Genomic DNA, 13,984 nt, shown 5'->3' on the forward strand with positions numbered 1-13,984 from the left:
GAGGGAGCAAGCAAGTGCAAAGGCCCTGAGGTTGAAATATGCCTGGTGTGTTTGGGGAACAATAAGGGGTCTGGGTGCCTGGATCAGAGTGAATGAAAGGGGAGTAGTAGGAAATTAGGCCAGAAAGAAAGGAGGAGTTCAGATCATGGGGGTGGGGGGCTGCTTATAAACCCCTGGAAGAACCTTGGCTTCTAATCTCAGTGACATGGGAGTTACTGAAGAGTTCTGAGCAGAGGAAGGACATGACTTGATATCTGTCTGGCAAGCAGGGAGGGGTCATTGTTCCAGAAAAAGCTCTCAGAAGAGCAGAAAGTAGGAGTTGAACTTGCTTTCAACAGGTGTTTAGTCTACTCTGGTTTCCACTAATATGTTCAAGTCACCTTTGATTTCCTCCAAGTCAAGGTTCTGAGTTGGCAAGACTCACTAAGTTTGGTTCTGAACCTAAAGCAGGAGCTGTGGACCTGAGAGGGTGGGCTTGCGGATAAAGGACCTGGTTCTGACATGATATTTAAGAAGCCATGCAATGGTTGGTGACAAAGACCCTGGCTCATCCCTCCCTCTATCACTTCTTGGCTGGTGACCTTGGCCAAGTTACATTAACCTGTCTGTGCCTTGGAGGTCTCACCTGTAAAATGGGGTGCGCCTGGCACTGACCTCTTTGGAAGACACTCATAGACTTAGAGCTACACTGTCCACTACAGTAGCCACCAGCCACATGTTGAGAACTTGATCACGGCCAGTCTGGACTTAGATGTGTTGTAAGTATAAAACACACCCAGATTTTGAAGACTTTGTATGAAACAAAGAATGGAAAAATATCTCATGAATGAGTTTTCTATTGATAAGTTGAAAGAATAACATTTTGGATATGCTGGATTAAATAAAATACTGAAATTCATTTCACCTACTCCTTTGATTTATTTAAATGTGGCTACTAGCAAATTTAAGATTCTAGACGTGCTTTGAATTCTATTTCTACCGGGTGGAGCTGCCCTGGAGCGCTTAGCTCAGGGCCTGGCACATAGTAGACACACAATAAATGGAGCCAATGGGAACAGCCTGCTCAGGGCAGGAAGCAGGGACAACCCTCAACCACATAAACAAGAGCCCGATTTGTTCCTTTAGTACCTTATTTTCCCACGTGCAAAGGAAGTGAAGCAATTGGTTCTTGACATCATAAAATCCAAGGGCTGGATGCCATTTTGGAGGCTACCAAATCCATCCCCCTGCCTCTGGCAAAGAGGGTGGTTATCATTATCTCCTGCAGTATCTTCCCAGGGCTGCCGTAACACAGCACCACAGACTGGGGGCTTTACAACAGAAATGTATTGTCTCATGGTTCTGAAGTCTAGAGGTCTGAGATCAAGGTGTGGGCAGGGCTGGTTCCTTCTGAGCGCTGTGAGAGAGAGGCTGCTTCCTCTCTCCTAGCATCTGGTGGTTTGTTGGCAATTTTTGGCGTTCCTTGGCTTGTAGATGCATCACTGAGCTCAACCTTCACCTTCATCTGGTGTTTTTTTCTGTGTCCATCTGTGTTCAAACCTCCCCTTTTTTATAAGGACACCGGTCATACTGGATTAGGGCCCAGCCTAATGACCTCATCCTGCTCAATTATATCTGCAATGACCCTTGTATTAATCATGATTTTTACATTCTATATTTTATTTAGCTTCGGCATCTTGGGGCCTTGCCACCAGGGATAGACTGTCCCACCCGGGGTTGGCCAGTTCCTAGAGACAGTAAATCCTCATCAGTGAGCACACCCTTGATATGCAAAGCTACCAACCCGAGTCCATACCCCACCCACCTCCTTTTATCAGGTTCTTGCAGTCTGAGACACTATCTCCCTGCCCTACATCACCGCAGCGCCAGGTACTAGACAGCTAAGGATCACCCTTTTAGCCAGAGCCTCCTGAAATTATTCAAACTAGCCAACCCTTAACCTGCCTCCTCTGCTTACCCTGCCTTGCCCATTCCTTCCTGCAAAAACCACAATAAAGGCTCTCACCTGTTTTTCCTTTCATTCCTTCAGTCTCCTGACCATCCCTAGTGCTTCCCCGTGTGGCCCTGCACGGCTTCCACTCTTCCTATTTCTAGAGATCTGTGAGTATAAAACTTCATCCTTCAAGACAGTTATTCTGCATGCCCCCATTTTCTCCTAAAGCTCTTTTACATCAGGATTTCCCTGATCTTCCAAATAAACCTCGGGGTAACAGATGAGGGAACCATAGCCCAGACAAGTCAGGTGACCTGCCCAGGTCAAGGAGGTGGCAGCAGGTCCAGGGTATCCCATCAGCTCTAAGCTCTCAGCCCCTCAACGGGACCATGTGACATCTTCATCTCTGATGCAGACGATCATTTATGTTGGTTATGTTTAAAAAGAGACATCACCTCGTTGGTGTCTTGTGCAAAAGCGATGCCATTCTTTCTAATAATGTGAGGGGAGGGCCTTTTCTTCACATGAAGAGGGAGAAGAGAGGAACATACTTTTGCACCTACTGATTTGAAAGAGAGCTACTGGGGTGATGGGGCCTATATGCCAAGGAAACCCACCCAGGAAACCTGTGCTGGGAGCTGGGGGTGAGTGGCTTCCAGACCCTCTCATCCCACGACCTGGAGGAGGCTGGCTGGGGAGGGCACAGAGCAAGCCAAAGTCAGAGCTAGAAGAGGCCTTCAAGGTCATCTAGCCCCAGGGTCTAAGGCGGGTGGCTGGGGAGAGGAATTCCCCGTGTTCCGGGGAATCCGGCCAGCGCGGTGCCCTAAGTTGCTTCTCATGTGCATGTGGTTCTCCTCCTGCCCCACCCTCTCTGATGACTCCCACCTACAGCCCCCAGGGGCATCTGGGGTCACCACTCATGATCTAGAGCAACTGAGAAAGAGGGCATGACGCAGGTCGACTGCTGGCTAACAAGGAAGTGGGGACAGGGGCCCCGATTCCTAGCTCTCTGGGTCCCGAGTGACCTGCAGCTCCCTCAGGGTCCTGACTCCTGCCCTTGGCATTTATCCCATGACCAGCCCAGAGGATGGAAGAGATGAGGCACCCGGGGGCTCCTTGATGGGCAGCCTCTGAAGCAGAGGGGCCAGGCTGAGAGCCACTGGGAGGATGGGCTGTGAACACACAGATGTAGACATCTGGGATTTGACAGGAAAGGCTTAAACCCGGTGGGATTTGTAAGCCTGTTTGCACATTTCTAGGAATTGGATACGGAAGAGAAGAACAGCCTCTATGTGCAGTGCTGGAGGAGGCGGCACTCTGAGTACCTTCCCATGATATCGCTCGAGGTCAAAGGGCAGATGCTATCACCCGCATTTGACAGAGGGAACACCAGGGCCCAGGAATGTCGGGGGATTTATCTGCCGTCAGGCAGTTCACTGGAGGCTCGGCCACGGTCACGGCTGCACAGCTGGATGTCCAGTGCATGGCCTGCCCAGCCCCCATCCCTAAGCTCCGCCCCCCAGAGCCTCCTCCAGGGACCTGGAAATTGGGACCAAGACAGCACAGTCTCCCCCAGCCTCAGCTGGTCTCGTGAATGGAGCAGCGTATTTTTGGCCACATGGATGGAAAAATACAGAAAGCCCATCAGTATATGAAGGGGGGTAAAAGAAGTGTGAGAAGCAGGGGGTGAAAAAAGGAGGCGCTGTGTTCCCTGCAGCCTCTCGGGTCTCAGCCACGAGCTCCCTGAGGCCTGACCGTTCAGGACTTGGGTTCCTGGTGACACCCACATGCTTACAAGACACCCTTCTGTTTGCTTATGTCAGAGGCAGCTGGTGTCCGATTCATCGGGGTAAACTGAGATCGGCGGCCTCAGTGTCCTGAATTCCCCCCACCAGCCATTCTCACCGCACCTCGCAGAGCAGAGGCTAACAGACCCCCAGAACGAATGGCCGCCCCGCCGTCTCGCCAGCACTGCTCCAACAGACGGGGCAGGCACGCTGGCTCCCTCCCGCCTTCACAGTGGAGAGCCCGAGGCTCGGGATTTGACCAGGATCACACCGATCTGCGCAAGGAGCTCCGAGAACCCCCGTTCTGGGCCTCTGTCTTTGCTAAAAGCTGATCTGGATATCCTTGGCTGACCAAAGTCGGCGAGGGGGTATTTGGTGGGGACAAAAGCCAAGGCCAGTGATGTTGGCCTGTCCCCCCCCGATGGCCCTTGTGACACAGCCCTCGGGAGTGTGCATTCGTCCACTCACTCACCCATGCCTACTGCCCCACGGAGCCCCTTCTACACTGGGCATGGCCCCAGGCGCTAGGGACACGGCAGGGAGCGCGCTGATATTGAGCTCATGTTTCTAGAGGGACAAGACTTGTGAACGAGATAATGTGGACTCAGTGAGCGAGACGCCACAGACACAACAAGCAGATATGACAACGATGAGAGGGTGGGGACGGGACTCCTTGGGCGGGGTGGTCAGGGAAGGCCTCTCTGAGGAGGGGACATCTCCTGGGGACGTGATGATGAGGAAGACGCAGCCATTTGGGGTGGGGAACGTCTTAGCAGGAGAGGGAGCCGTAAGTTAGGAGGCCCTGGTTGGTCCCTGGCACCTGGCGTGTTCACGGGACAGAGGAAGGCCAGCGTGGCTGGTGTGGGGATGGAGCCTCGTGGGACATAGGAGGGAGCCGGCTTGTTCTAAGTGCAGCGGAAGCCACCAGAAGGTTTCCAAACATGCCATATACTGCACCAGCTGCTGGGGATTCAAGGAGAGAAAGACACAGTTTGTGTCCTCCAAGCAGGCCAGACCTGTGAACTGGCAAGTTCAAGTAGTGGCCATAGAGATACCACAGCATCCAGTGAGGTCACACAGGCCAGACTCCCAACCCAGCCTCGAGGCCCAGAGGGTTGGAGGCTGGAAGGCTAAGTAAAAACCAGAAAGGTAGAGAAGTAGAGGTGGGGAAGGGCAGGAGGGAAGAATCGGGGACCTGGCTGGCACTGTCTGGGCAAAGACCTGAGGGCAGGAGCCCAGGACACTCCCAGGACTGGACTGACACACTCTGCTGTTATCCTACGGTGACCAAGTTCAGGATACGATTTGGCTCACGTAACCGTGAACACACCCAATTCCGGTCCTCGCGACAACCCACCCACGAGGAGGTCCTTCTGGGCCATCATCACACTGCCAGCCTGAAGGTGACAAGGCCTGCCAAGCACCTCATTCCCAGCTACCTCGGAGACCACAGGATTCTGGGACAGCGGGCATTGGACGGCCACTTGGCTGAAAGGCCTGAGCCTTTGGGTATCGGAGTCAGGTGGCAGCTTGTCAGCTTCCGGTAACAGTGACACTGGCCTCTCCAGAGCAAATCCCCAGCTGCCTGTGTTCTCCCGGGGCTGTCCTAGCTGGGCAGGAAGGCAGGTCCTCTGTCCACTAGCCCGGCAATGAGGTCGCCCTTTGAGTTAATTGATAGAGCAGCAGGATGGTGACATTTCCAGAAAGATCCAACGTTTGGGACAGAGTAGCAGGACCAGGTGGGGCTCTCCAGGGAGAAGAGAGACAGGGCAGGGTTGTCTCAGGTCATGTTTGCAGTTGACTCTCCCCCGGACTCCAGATCATGCTGTCTGTAAGAGCTGACACCCGGCTGGGACACTGGGGATGGTGAGAAAGGTGACACCGGGGACTCAACTCTAATTGAGACACAAGTTAAAAACACATGAGCCTGTGGCACCAGGACATGTACAGGCCTGTCAACCGCTGGAGGAGGCCACTTGCAAGAGCCAGCGAGACTTCAATCAACCTCTGCCAGGAACGTGGTTCTCTTAAGTGTATAAACACAAGGGAGAGGTCCACTCCGCTGGCGAGCAAATCATGCAAACTATAGCAATAAGGGGATGTCATTGTTCTGTCTATTAAATTGGAAAGCATGTTTAAAAATAATAATACATAAACCTGGGAGAGGCACGGTGAGACAGGTACTTTCTATTTGCCAACAGAGCCTGCTGTCTGGGGTGCAATTAGGCAAAAATGCATCCAGAGGTTTAAAATAACCATAGACTCTGACCTGGTGATTCCACCTCAAAGAATCCAACCCAAAGAAGTAACCGGAGATGTCCACAAATTTACATGAATGAGGATATACAAAAAAGAAAAAATAACAATGTACATTTCCAACAACAGGTTCAATGACTAGTCATATAACTTACATGACCATAAAAAGTTAAATTTTCAAAGAGCTATAATGACAGGTAACTCTCACAACTCAGTAAGAGGAAAAGAGTCAGTAATAAGCTATATAGTATAATATCAATTTGTTTAAAATATATATATGTGCATAAGAATACAACCAGAACTAAACACAGTAAAACTTTCGTAGCAGTGGGATTCTGGGTGGTTTTTATTCTCTTCAGGATATTTATCTACATTTCCCAAGTCTACAAAGGACCTGTTATTATATCATCAGAAAAATAAAATGCTTTTATTTTCAAAGAAAACGAGTCACCTTGGAGTCACCTGGGAGAAAAGGACCTGTGTGACCTCCAGGCAAGCATCAGCTTGTGTCCCTTTGGCTGAATTACTGTTTCTTTTGTCAGTATGACAACAAGTCCTCACTCATCTGACCAAACCAGGCCCTCACGGCATCTGACGTCAGGAAAGGGAGGTGGAGTTACTGGGAGATGGGGGGCAGGCTCCCCCAGAAGGCCGCAAGTGTGGCCTGCTAAGCAGGCAGGGTTAGTGAGATAACTGGTGAGCGCCCCACTTGCCATGAACCCCCTCCTCGACAGGACGCTGCCTGCAGGGTCCACCCTGCAGGGGCTGAGCCACAGAATGCCCAGATGCTCCGGGCACCACAGTGGACCTTGTCTCGGAGGCTTGTACCCACCCACGGGGCCAGGGTGAGCAGACTCAAGGCATGACATGCAGCCGTGTTTAATTTTCCCCCAGTCCCCGCTTCTCCCAGCCCTTCCCTCCCTACAGCCTCCCTTGTCAAGGTCCCAGTTGCAGCTCAGATCTCTCCCCTGGGACTGTGGGCTGTGTCCTGCAGGCCACACGAAGCCACGGCTGCAAAGGGTGACAGAAGGTGCCTCACTGTTCGGCACCCCTCACCCCCAGGCCCCAGCTCCTGCTCGGGCTTCTCCCACGATACACTCTCAGGGCTCGGTGTGGCCTGTGTCCCCGGGGAAGCCTGCTGGCCTCATGCACCTCTGAGCACAGAGACAGCCCCTTGCCTGCCGGCTACGGTTCCTCACACCCAGTGGCCTTTCCTGCCTGAGGCTCCAACCTCGAGGCTGGGACACTTGAGATGTCCTGTGAGCCCAGAGCCCCGGGCTGCCTGAGTGCTCTGCCCCCTCCCCACCGCACAGAGACTACGGCCACCTGGATTCCAGCAGAGGGGTCGCTGGAGGGACCTGGTCTCCCCAGGCCTCAACTTCCCAACCCTTAAGACACAGACAGTCTTCCCTTCCCTTGAAACCATAGAACTTCAGAGTTGGAAGGAACCTTAAAATCCTCCTACCCATACTCCTTTGTTTACCAAAGAAAAATCTGAGACACAGAGAGACAGGGAAGTCATATAACATCACACAGCATTTCCACAGCTGCAGCAAAATGACTTCTCCCTCCAGCGCGGGTTTTCAAGCTTTAGTGAGTGTGCACTGCAAGCCCCTTTCAGGGGCTGGGGGTGGGGGGAATTAAAATGCAGATCCCCGGGCCTCACTCCCCCCAGGCACACATTCAGTAGGTCTGGGGGCCCAGGAATCTGCATGTCAAACAAGCTCCCTAGGTGATTAGCACACAGGTTTCTCATCACCCGTGTGTTTTCATCCCCTACCCACCTCACTGGGCTGCTGTAAAGGGAAGGCAATGCGAGGAACTGGAGGGCTTTTTAAAGATCACTGTCTGCTGAGAAGGCGTTGATGCTTCCCTGTCTCCCCACACCTTCCCCATCTCTCCCTCTCTATACTGCTGGTCACTTGAGCGACTTCCCAGGTCTCTTGCTTCCAGGTCTGGAGCCCTTCTGCTGAAAGAGGGATGATCACTGTTCCCTGGATGGCATACTGTCCCACTTGGCCCAGGACCTACTGTCTACGGGGAGAACCACCTGACCAGGTACAGAATCTGAGGCTGGAAGGTCAGCTGTCACCCATGAGAGTCGGGGATGGTCGGACAGAGCTGGGGCTATTCTCACCCTCCAGAAAGAATTAGGAGTGGGGTCAGACACTCCTGAGTGCAAGCTCATGTCAGTCACTAACGATGTGACCTTGTGCAAACCACTTCATTTCTTTGCACCTCGTTTGCTTCTTGTTGGGTAAGTTGTGGGTAAAGGTACAGACGGCACTTGTAAACCACAAACCGCCACCATAAGGTAGGGCCACCAGGTAAAACACAGGATGGCCAGTGACGTGAATTTCAGAAAAACAACAAGTAATCCTGTGTGTGAGAATATCCCAAACATGTCACGGGACAGACTTATACTAAAATATTATGCCTCGTTTATCTGAAATTCATAGTGAATTAGGCATCCTGGAGTTTTGTTTGTTTGCTTTCTTGTTTGGGGTTTGTTTGCTTGCTTGTTGCTAAGTTGGCCAGTGGGCATTCTGGCAGGCGTCCCCTTGTTCTGTTCCTTCAGACCCAGCACCAGCAGGCCGGCTCTCCCTGAGACCTCAGACCCAGATGCCTCCGTGCCCCCTTCCCAATCGAGCCCTGAGGAACCGGCACAGAGGGGACCGGCTGCCCTCGACGGGTGACTGAGCGCTCCCATCAGCGAGAAGGCTCGCTGGCAAACAATCACATTTTTTATGCTGTCAGAGCTAGTCAAGGTCACTTGCTCTGTTCAGTTTGCTTCTCTGGGGGAGGAGGGACAGGGGAGGTGAAGGAAAGACAATGAGGGTGGGTCCCCTCTGCTCCTTCCTCTGAATTCCCTCCCCTGGGTGCCTGCCTAGAAAGCCTTGGAGCTTGTGCCCCGTGGTGCCTGGCTTTCTTTGGTGGGAAGTGGGTGGTCAGCATGGTCAGGGGCGGGTGGGGGGGAGCCAGGAGGTTCTGGTGCACTCCCAGCTGTTTCTAACTCTCTGTGTGACCTTGGGCAAGTCACTCCCATCACCTCTCTGGGCCTTCTAGAGAAAACGGGGTAAAAGTAACAGCACTAATGCTTATTAGTACTTACTGTGTGTCAGGCACTGTTCTAAGTACTTTATAGATAATACCCTTTTAATCCTCCCAACTAGTAAGAAGTAGAGGCAGGATTTGAACCAAGCAGCTCTGTGCCAGAGTCTGGGCACTTGGCCCCCTTGCCTGCTGCACCTGTGAAACTATGAGAGGCCCAAATGCAGGAGGAGGAGGGAAGGGAGTGACTGACACCAAGCGATCACCTACTCCTTGCTAAGATTACCACGCCCTTGACCGAGCTGACTTCGTACAACCCTCGCCACAAACATGCTGTGGGATTCTGATCTTCAGTCTGAAGTTAGAGGCAGGGAAACGGAGGCACAGAGAGGTCCGGGACTTGTCTAGGGTCATAATCTGAGTCTACATGGGAACTCAGTTCTCCCACATCAAGGCCTGGGCTAGGTGCTCCACACCACCCCACTTTCGGTTCACAGAGCTCGGGACACTGCTCTGGCCACAGAACATGGGCAGCGAGGTCAGAGCTGCTCTTGGTGCTTCACCCCATGAGATGCCGGAAGCCCCCATGCTGCCCTGCTGCTGTCTCCATCCTCTCCCCCCTGAATGAGACCAACCCTTCCCCAGGGCCTGGACACTGTTTCTTGCTCTGTACCTGTCCACCCTTACCCCCAGCCACACATCCTCATCTGGTGGCTCTTCGCTTTCCTATATTACAGACAGTAGGAAGGATAACATTTCATATTCTTTGCTCTTTCATTTACCCACATTATCCTGACGATCACTGGTCAGATGGATTGGTCAGCATTACTGTGTCCCAGTTTCACACAGGAGGAAAAGGAGGTTCAAAGAACTTTCCCAGAGTCACCCAGTTGTTAAGCCAGGACTCCAGCGTATACCTTCCAATCCAGGGCTCTGTAGAGGCCTCAGAGGTCAACCAAAGTACTTTAAAGATGAAGAAACCGAAGCCCAGACAGGATACCTGTCCTGGTCAAGGTCACAGCCATCCATGGCAGAACTGAGACTGACATCCACAGCTCCTGACCCATAACACCTAGCCCTCGAGTGAATGCTGGTGGGAGCCAATCATAGCACCTCAACTGACAACTGGGGTTCACGATGCCAGCTCTACCAAGAAGCAAAGGCAGAAGCCATCAGAACCAGGGGGAACCCCCATTCAACAGTGAGGTCTGCATCTGGACCTTCCTGTCTTCTGGTGGGGAGGGTCTGGGGAGTGAATGAAGGCAAAGTTTAAAGTTAGGCGACTCTGTAGCTTGCAGGTCAGATCTTTTTAGGACTTGCTCATGTGGGAGAGCCAGCCTGGGCTTAAAGTGCCAGCTCAGGGGCCCGTGTCTGCAGAGAAGTGACAGCCCCTATGCCTGGGATTTGTGCTTGGTGACAGTACAGAATGAATAAGCGAGCACAGGACTTCAGGACATAGATGGGCAGCATTTCTGAATTCTCAATAAACGGAAAAACTATATATTTACCCATGATAAATCCACATCTATGTCACCTTTTATACTGTGGGTCTTTCAGCTCTGGTTCCTGTTCTGACAAACCCTCGGGGTCAAGGTGGGAGGTGGGGTCTGGCTCTGAGAGGTCACTGCTGGGACTCACGCTCACACGCTCACCAGTGGAAGCCTGGAATCCACTGAAAGTAAGGGCATTTCACCTGCTGCCCGTCCTGGGGCTCATCCTTATGGATGCTGGGGTCCCCTCTTCTCAGCTCTGCCTTTGCTTCCTTCCCACTGGCCTTCACAGGGTCTCTTACCTGCTGTGCCCTTATGTTCCTGTCCCCCAGGGGGGGATGCATGTCCATGTCACTGCCAGGAAAGTGCACCAGGCAAGCAAAGCGTGCCCCAGCCCACAAGATTTTGTTCAGCAATTTCACGTCTGGGCTGAAAAGCTACTGAACGGCAAATCTTTACTGCATCACTGGCTCTTAGCAGGCTGTTGCTTTCCCTCACCAGGAATATTCTCACCCCTTTTAGACAGAAGAGCAAACTAGGAGCTGAGAAACAAGACCTACTCAGGTTACAGAAGCTCTTAGAGCTGGCGGGCTCTCTCTCCACGTTCAGTGTAGTGAGATGGGTGCTGAGCTGCTGCCCACAGAGTAGGGTGTCTTCCACTTAGGAGGGGCCCAGAAATAACCCACATCCACCGGTACTAGGACCCAAGCCCCACAAGATGATCTCGGAAATCCAGGTCCCGAACACTGTTGGAGAAACAGGGGGGAAAGCCGGGCAACAAGGCCCAGAATCTCCAGAGAATTCCAGATGTGTCCCTCCCCACTCCCCTTCCCTAGCAGAGTCCCAGGAAAAGTTCAGACTGGGAACCTGGGAGGGTTACACCAGGAGCAAGTCTCAACCAGGGGGGAAAGCCGGGCAACAAGGCCCAGAATCTCCAGAGAATTCCAGATGTGTCCCTCCCCACTCCCCTTCCCTAGCAGAGTCCCAGGAAAAGTTCAGACTGGGAACCTGGGAGGGTTACACCAGGAGCAAGTCTCATCCAGGGCAGTGGCCGTGAGCGCCCAGGCCTCCCCTTCCAGGCTCAACGCGGGGCCGCTCGCTGCCCTAGGCTCCCGGGCTTCGTCGGCCTCTCCCCGCGCTCTCCCTCACTCCTTCCCGCCTCCCGGTCCGGCCGGCAGGCTCACCTTTGGGCAGCTTGGACACGTTCTCCTGGATCCAGGAGAAGAGGTGGGCGAAGTCGCAGTCGCAGAGCCAGGGGTTCCCGTCCAGGCGCAGCGTGCGCAGCGCAGGCAGCGCGGCCAGGGCGGCCACGTTGAGGCTGCGCAGGTTGTTGTCGTTGAGCTCCAGCACCTGCAGCGACTCCAGCGTTTCGAAGGCGGCCTCGTGCACGCCCGTCAGGTTGTTGTTGGCCAGGCTCAGCTTGACCAGCCTCCCGGCCGAGCGGAAGGCGCCGGCGCCCAGCTGGGTCAGGTTGTTGTAGCTGAGGTCGAGGAAGGCGAGCTTGGCCGAGCCGCTGAACGTGCCCTCCTCCAGAGAGCGCAGAGAGTTGTTCCTGAAGTCCAGGTAGACCAGGTCGCCGTAGAAGATGAAGAAGCCCTCGGGGATGTGCTGGATGCGGTTCCCGGCCACCAGCAGCTTGCGCACGTCCAGGGGGAAGGGGTCGGGCACGCTGGGCAGCCCGCGGTCGCGGCAGTCCACGGTGTGCGGGTCGGTGCAGGCGCAGCCCGCGGGGCACGCGGGTCCTGGTGGGAGCAGCAGCATGAGGCTGCAGAGCCCCAGCGCGGCGGAGGCGCCGGCGGGGGCGCGGGGCGCGGCGCAGGGGCGCATAGCCGGGACCCGCGCGAGCGGCGGCGACGCGGACGCGGCTCTGGGGCCGAGCCCTGGCGCGGGGCGGCGCGCGGGGAGCCGGAGGGCTGCCGGGGCGGGGAGGGCTCGCGCCCGGGCCCGCGGGGGCGATGGGGCGCAGCGCGGACCGACCAGGGGAGCCCGGGAGGCTCGGGCGGAGCGGGGGAGCTCCGGGGAGGGAGGGGCGAGGGACTCGCGAAGGATTTACCCGAACAGGAAATTAACCCGCCGGAAAATCCCGGGAGAGAGGCGGGAGCGGCAGGGGTGGCGGAGCGGCCGTCCCAAACGCGGCCCCGCCCGGGCACCTCATTTCCGACACCGGGCAATAAGACCTGTCGCGCGGACTTGGCGCGGAACACTCGGCGACCGAGTTCAGTGACCAAGCGCCCCCAGCCCCAGTGGATTTCAGAGGGCGTGTCAGGGTCGTGCGCCCCGCACCCCCGCGCCCGCCGGGTGACAAAGCGCGCTCTCCGCGCGCCAGCCCTTGCAAAAGGGAGCGCGACCTGGGTCCCTCTGGCTCTGCGCCAGGGCATTCCCGGCGGGCTCTCGGGGGCCGCGCCAGGGGCTGTTGATCCGGGCTTGGGCGGGGCTCCAGAGGGCTCCAGGGAGCTCCAGGGTGGCTGGTCTTCCTTCCTCCTTTCCTCCACCGGCGCTTAACCCATCTCAGTGAGGCAGGCGGGGTCAACCAGTGGGCGCTGCCAGGGCCCCCGCTGTGGCCCGAAGGAAAGCGAGGGGCCAGTCAGCCGTTTCCACGCTGGCCCTGAGTTTGTCGGGGACTGGCAGCCACCCGGGCGCGGATCTGCTGCTGATCTAACCGAGGCCCAGCCGAGACGCACCCTCAGAGGCCAGGGTTCCCAGCTGTGTGGCCTCAGTTCCAGTGCTTCCACACTCTGGACCCCGTGTGGCCCATCTGTAAGATGGGAAAAGGTAATATGTATGACACCAGCTTTGGGGGAGGAACACAGAGGCAAGAAACAAAGTTTAAAAATGATCTTTTCCCTCTTAATTTCTACTCCATCCTCAACAAACCCCCAGCTTTGGTCCCCAAGGAAGGTGGTCAGGGAGGTGCCAAGGCTGGCAGGACAGCAAGGAATGGGTATGTTTAGCCTCAGACCCTTCACCAACCCCCAAGTCAAACTCCTTTCCCTTCCCAGCCCCATTTAGAAACTTTTCTAAGGAGAAGTCCCCACAGAGCCACCAAGAGATTGTCCTGCTGTTGGCTATTTTGGTCCAAGTGTCCTGGAATTGATAAGCTCCCCCTGGACCAAAATAACCCAGGAACAGCTGTTGGGCAACAGGCCCCCAGAGCCCCTGCCCTGGCCCCTGGCCCCATGCAGATTGATGGAGCCTTGAATTCTGAAGCCACAAAGCTAAGCCCTGGCCTTTTTCCAAAGGTACACGCAGCTTGATGCCTTCCGATGGATCAAAAACCTGAGCTTCTGGGACCGAGCCAAGGGCTCAACAGAGCCCTGGGTGAGGAGGGGTACAGAGCCCTGAGGGAAGCTCTGAGGCACTTGGGGTCCTGCTTACATCCCAGGCCTTCGCACCAGACCTTCTGGGTCTCCTGTCTGTGTCCCCACTCTCCCAGGGTCCCCAGTTTGTCTTTGTCATCCCCAGCTGCA

General features: G+C 55.0%; 1 protein-coding gene across 1 annotated transcript in view; it reads right to left on the bottom strand.

The window, feature by feature from the left end:
• Positions 1-12,344, bottom strand: part of LRRC38 (leucine rich repeat containing 38) — a 34,029-nt gene extending 21,685 nt beyond the window's left edge. Inside the window, exon 1 of the mRNA XM_057554845.1 lies at positions 11,702-12,344. Coding sequence (XP_057410828.1) covers positions 11,702-12,344 — 643 coding nt within the window. The remainder of the gene's footprint in view (positions 1-11,701) is intronic.
• Positions 12,345-13,984: the final 1,640 nt, after the last annotated feature.

The sequence above is a fragment of the Balaenoptera acutorostrata genome, chromosome 1, assembly GCF_949987535.1.
Source record: "Balaenoptera acutorostrata chromosome 1, mBalAcu1.1, whole genome shotgun sequence".
NCBI classification, from domain to species: Eukaryota; Metazoa; Chordata; class Mammalia; order Artiodactyla; family Balaenopteridae; genus Balaenoptera; species Balaenoptera acutorostrata.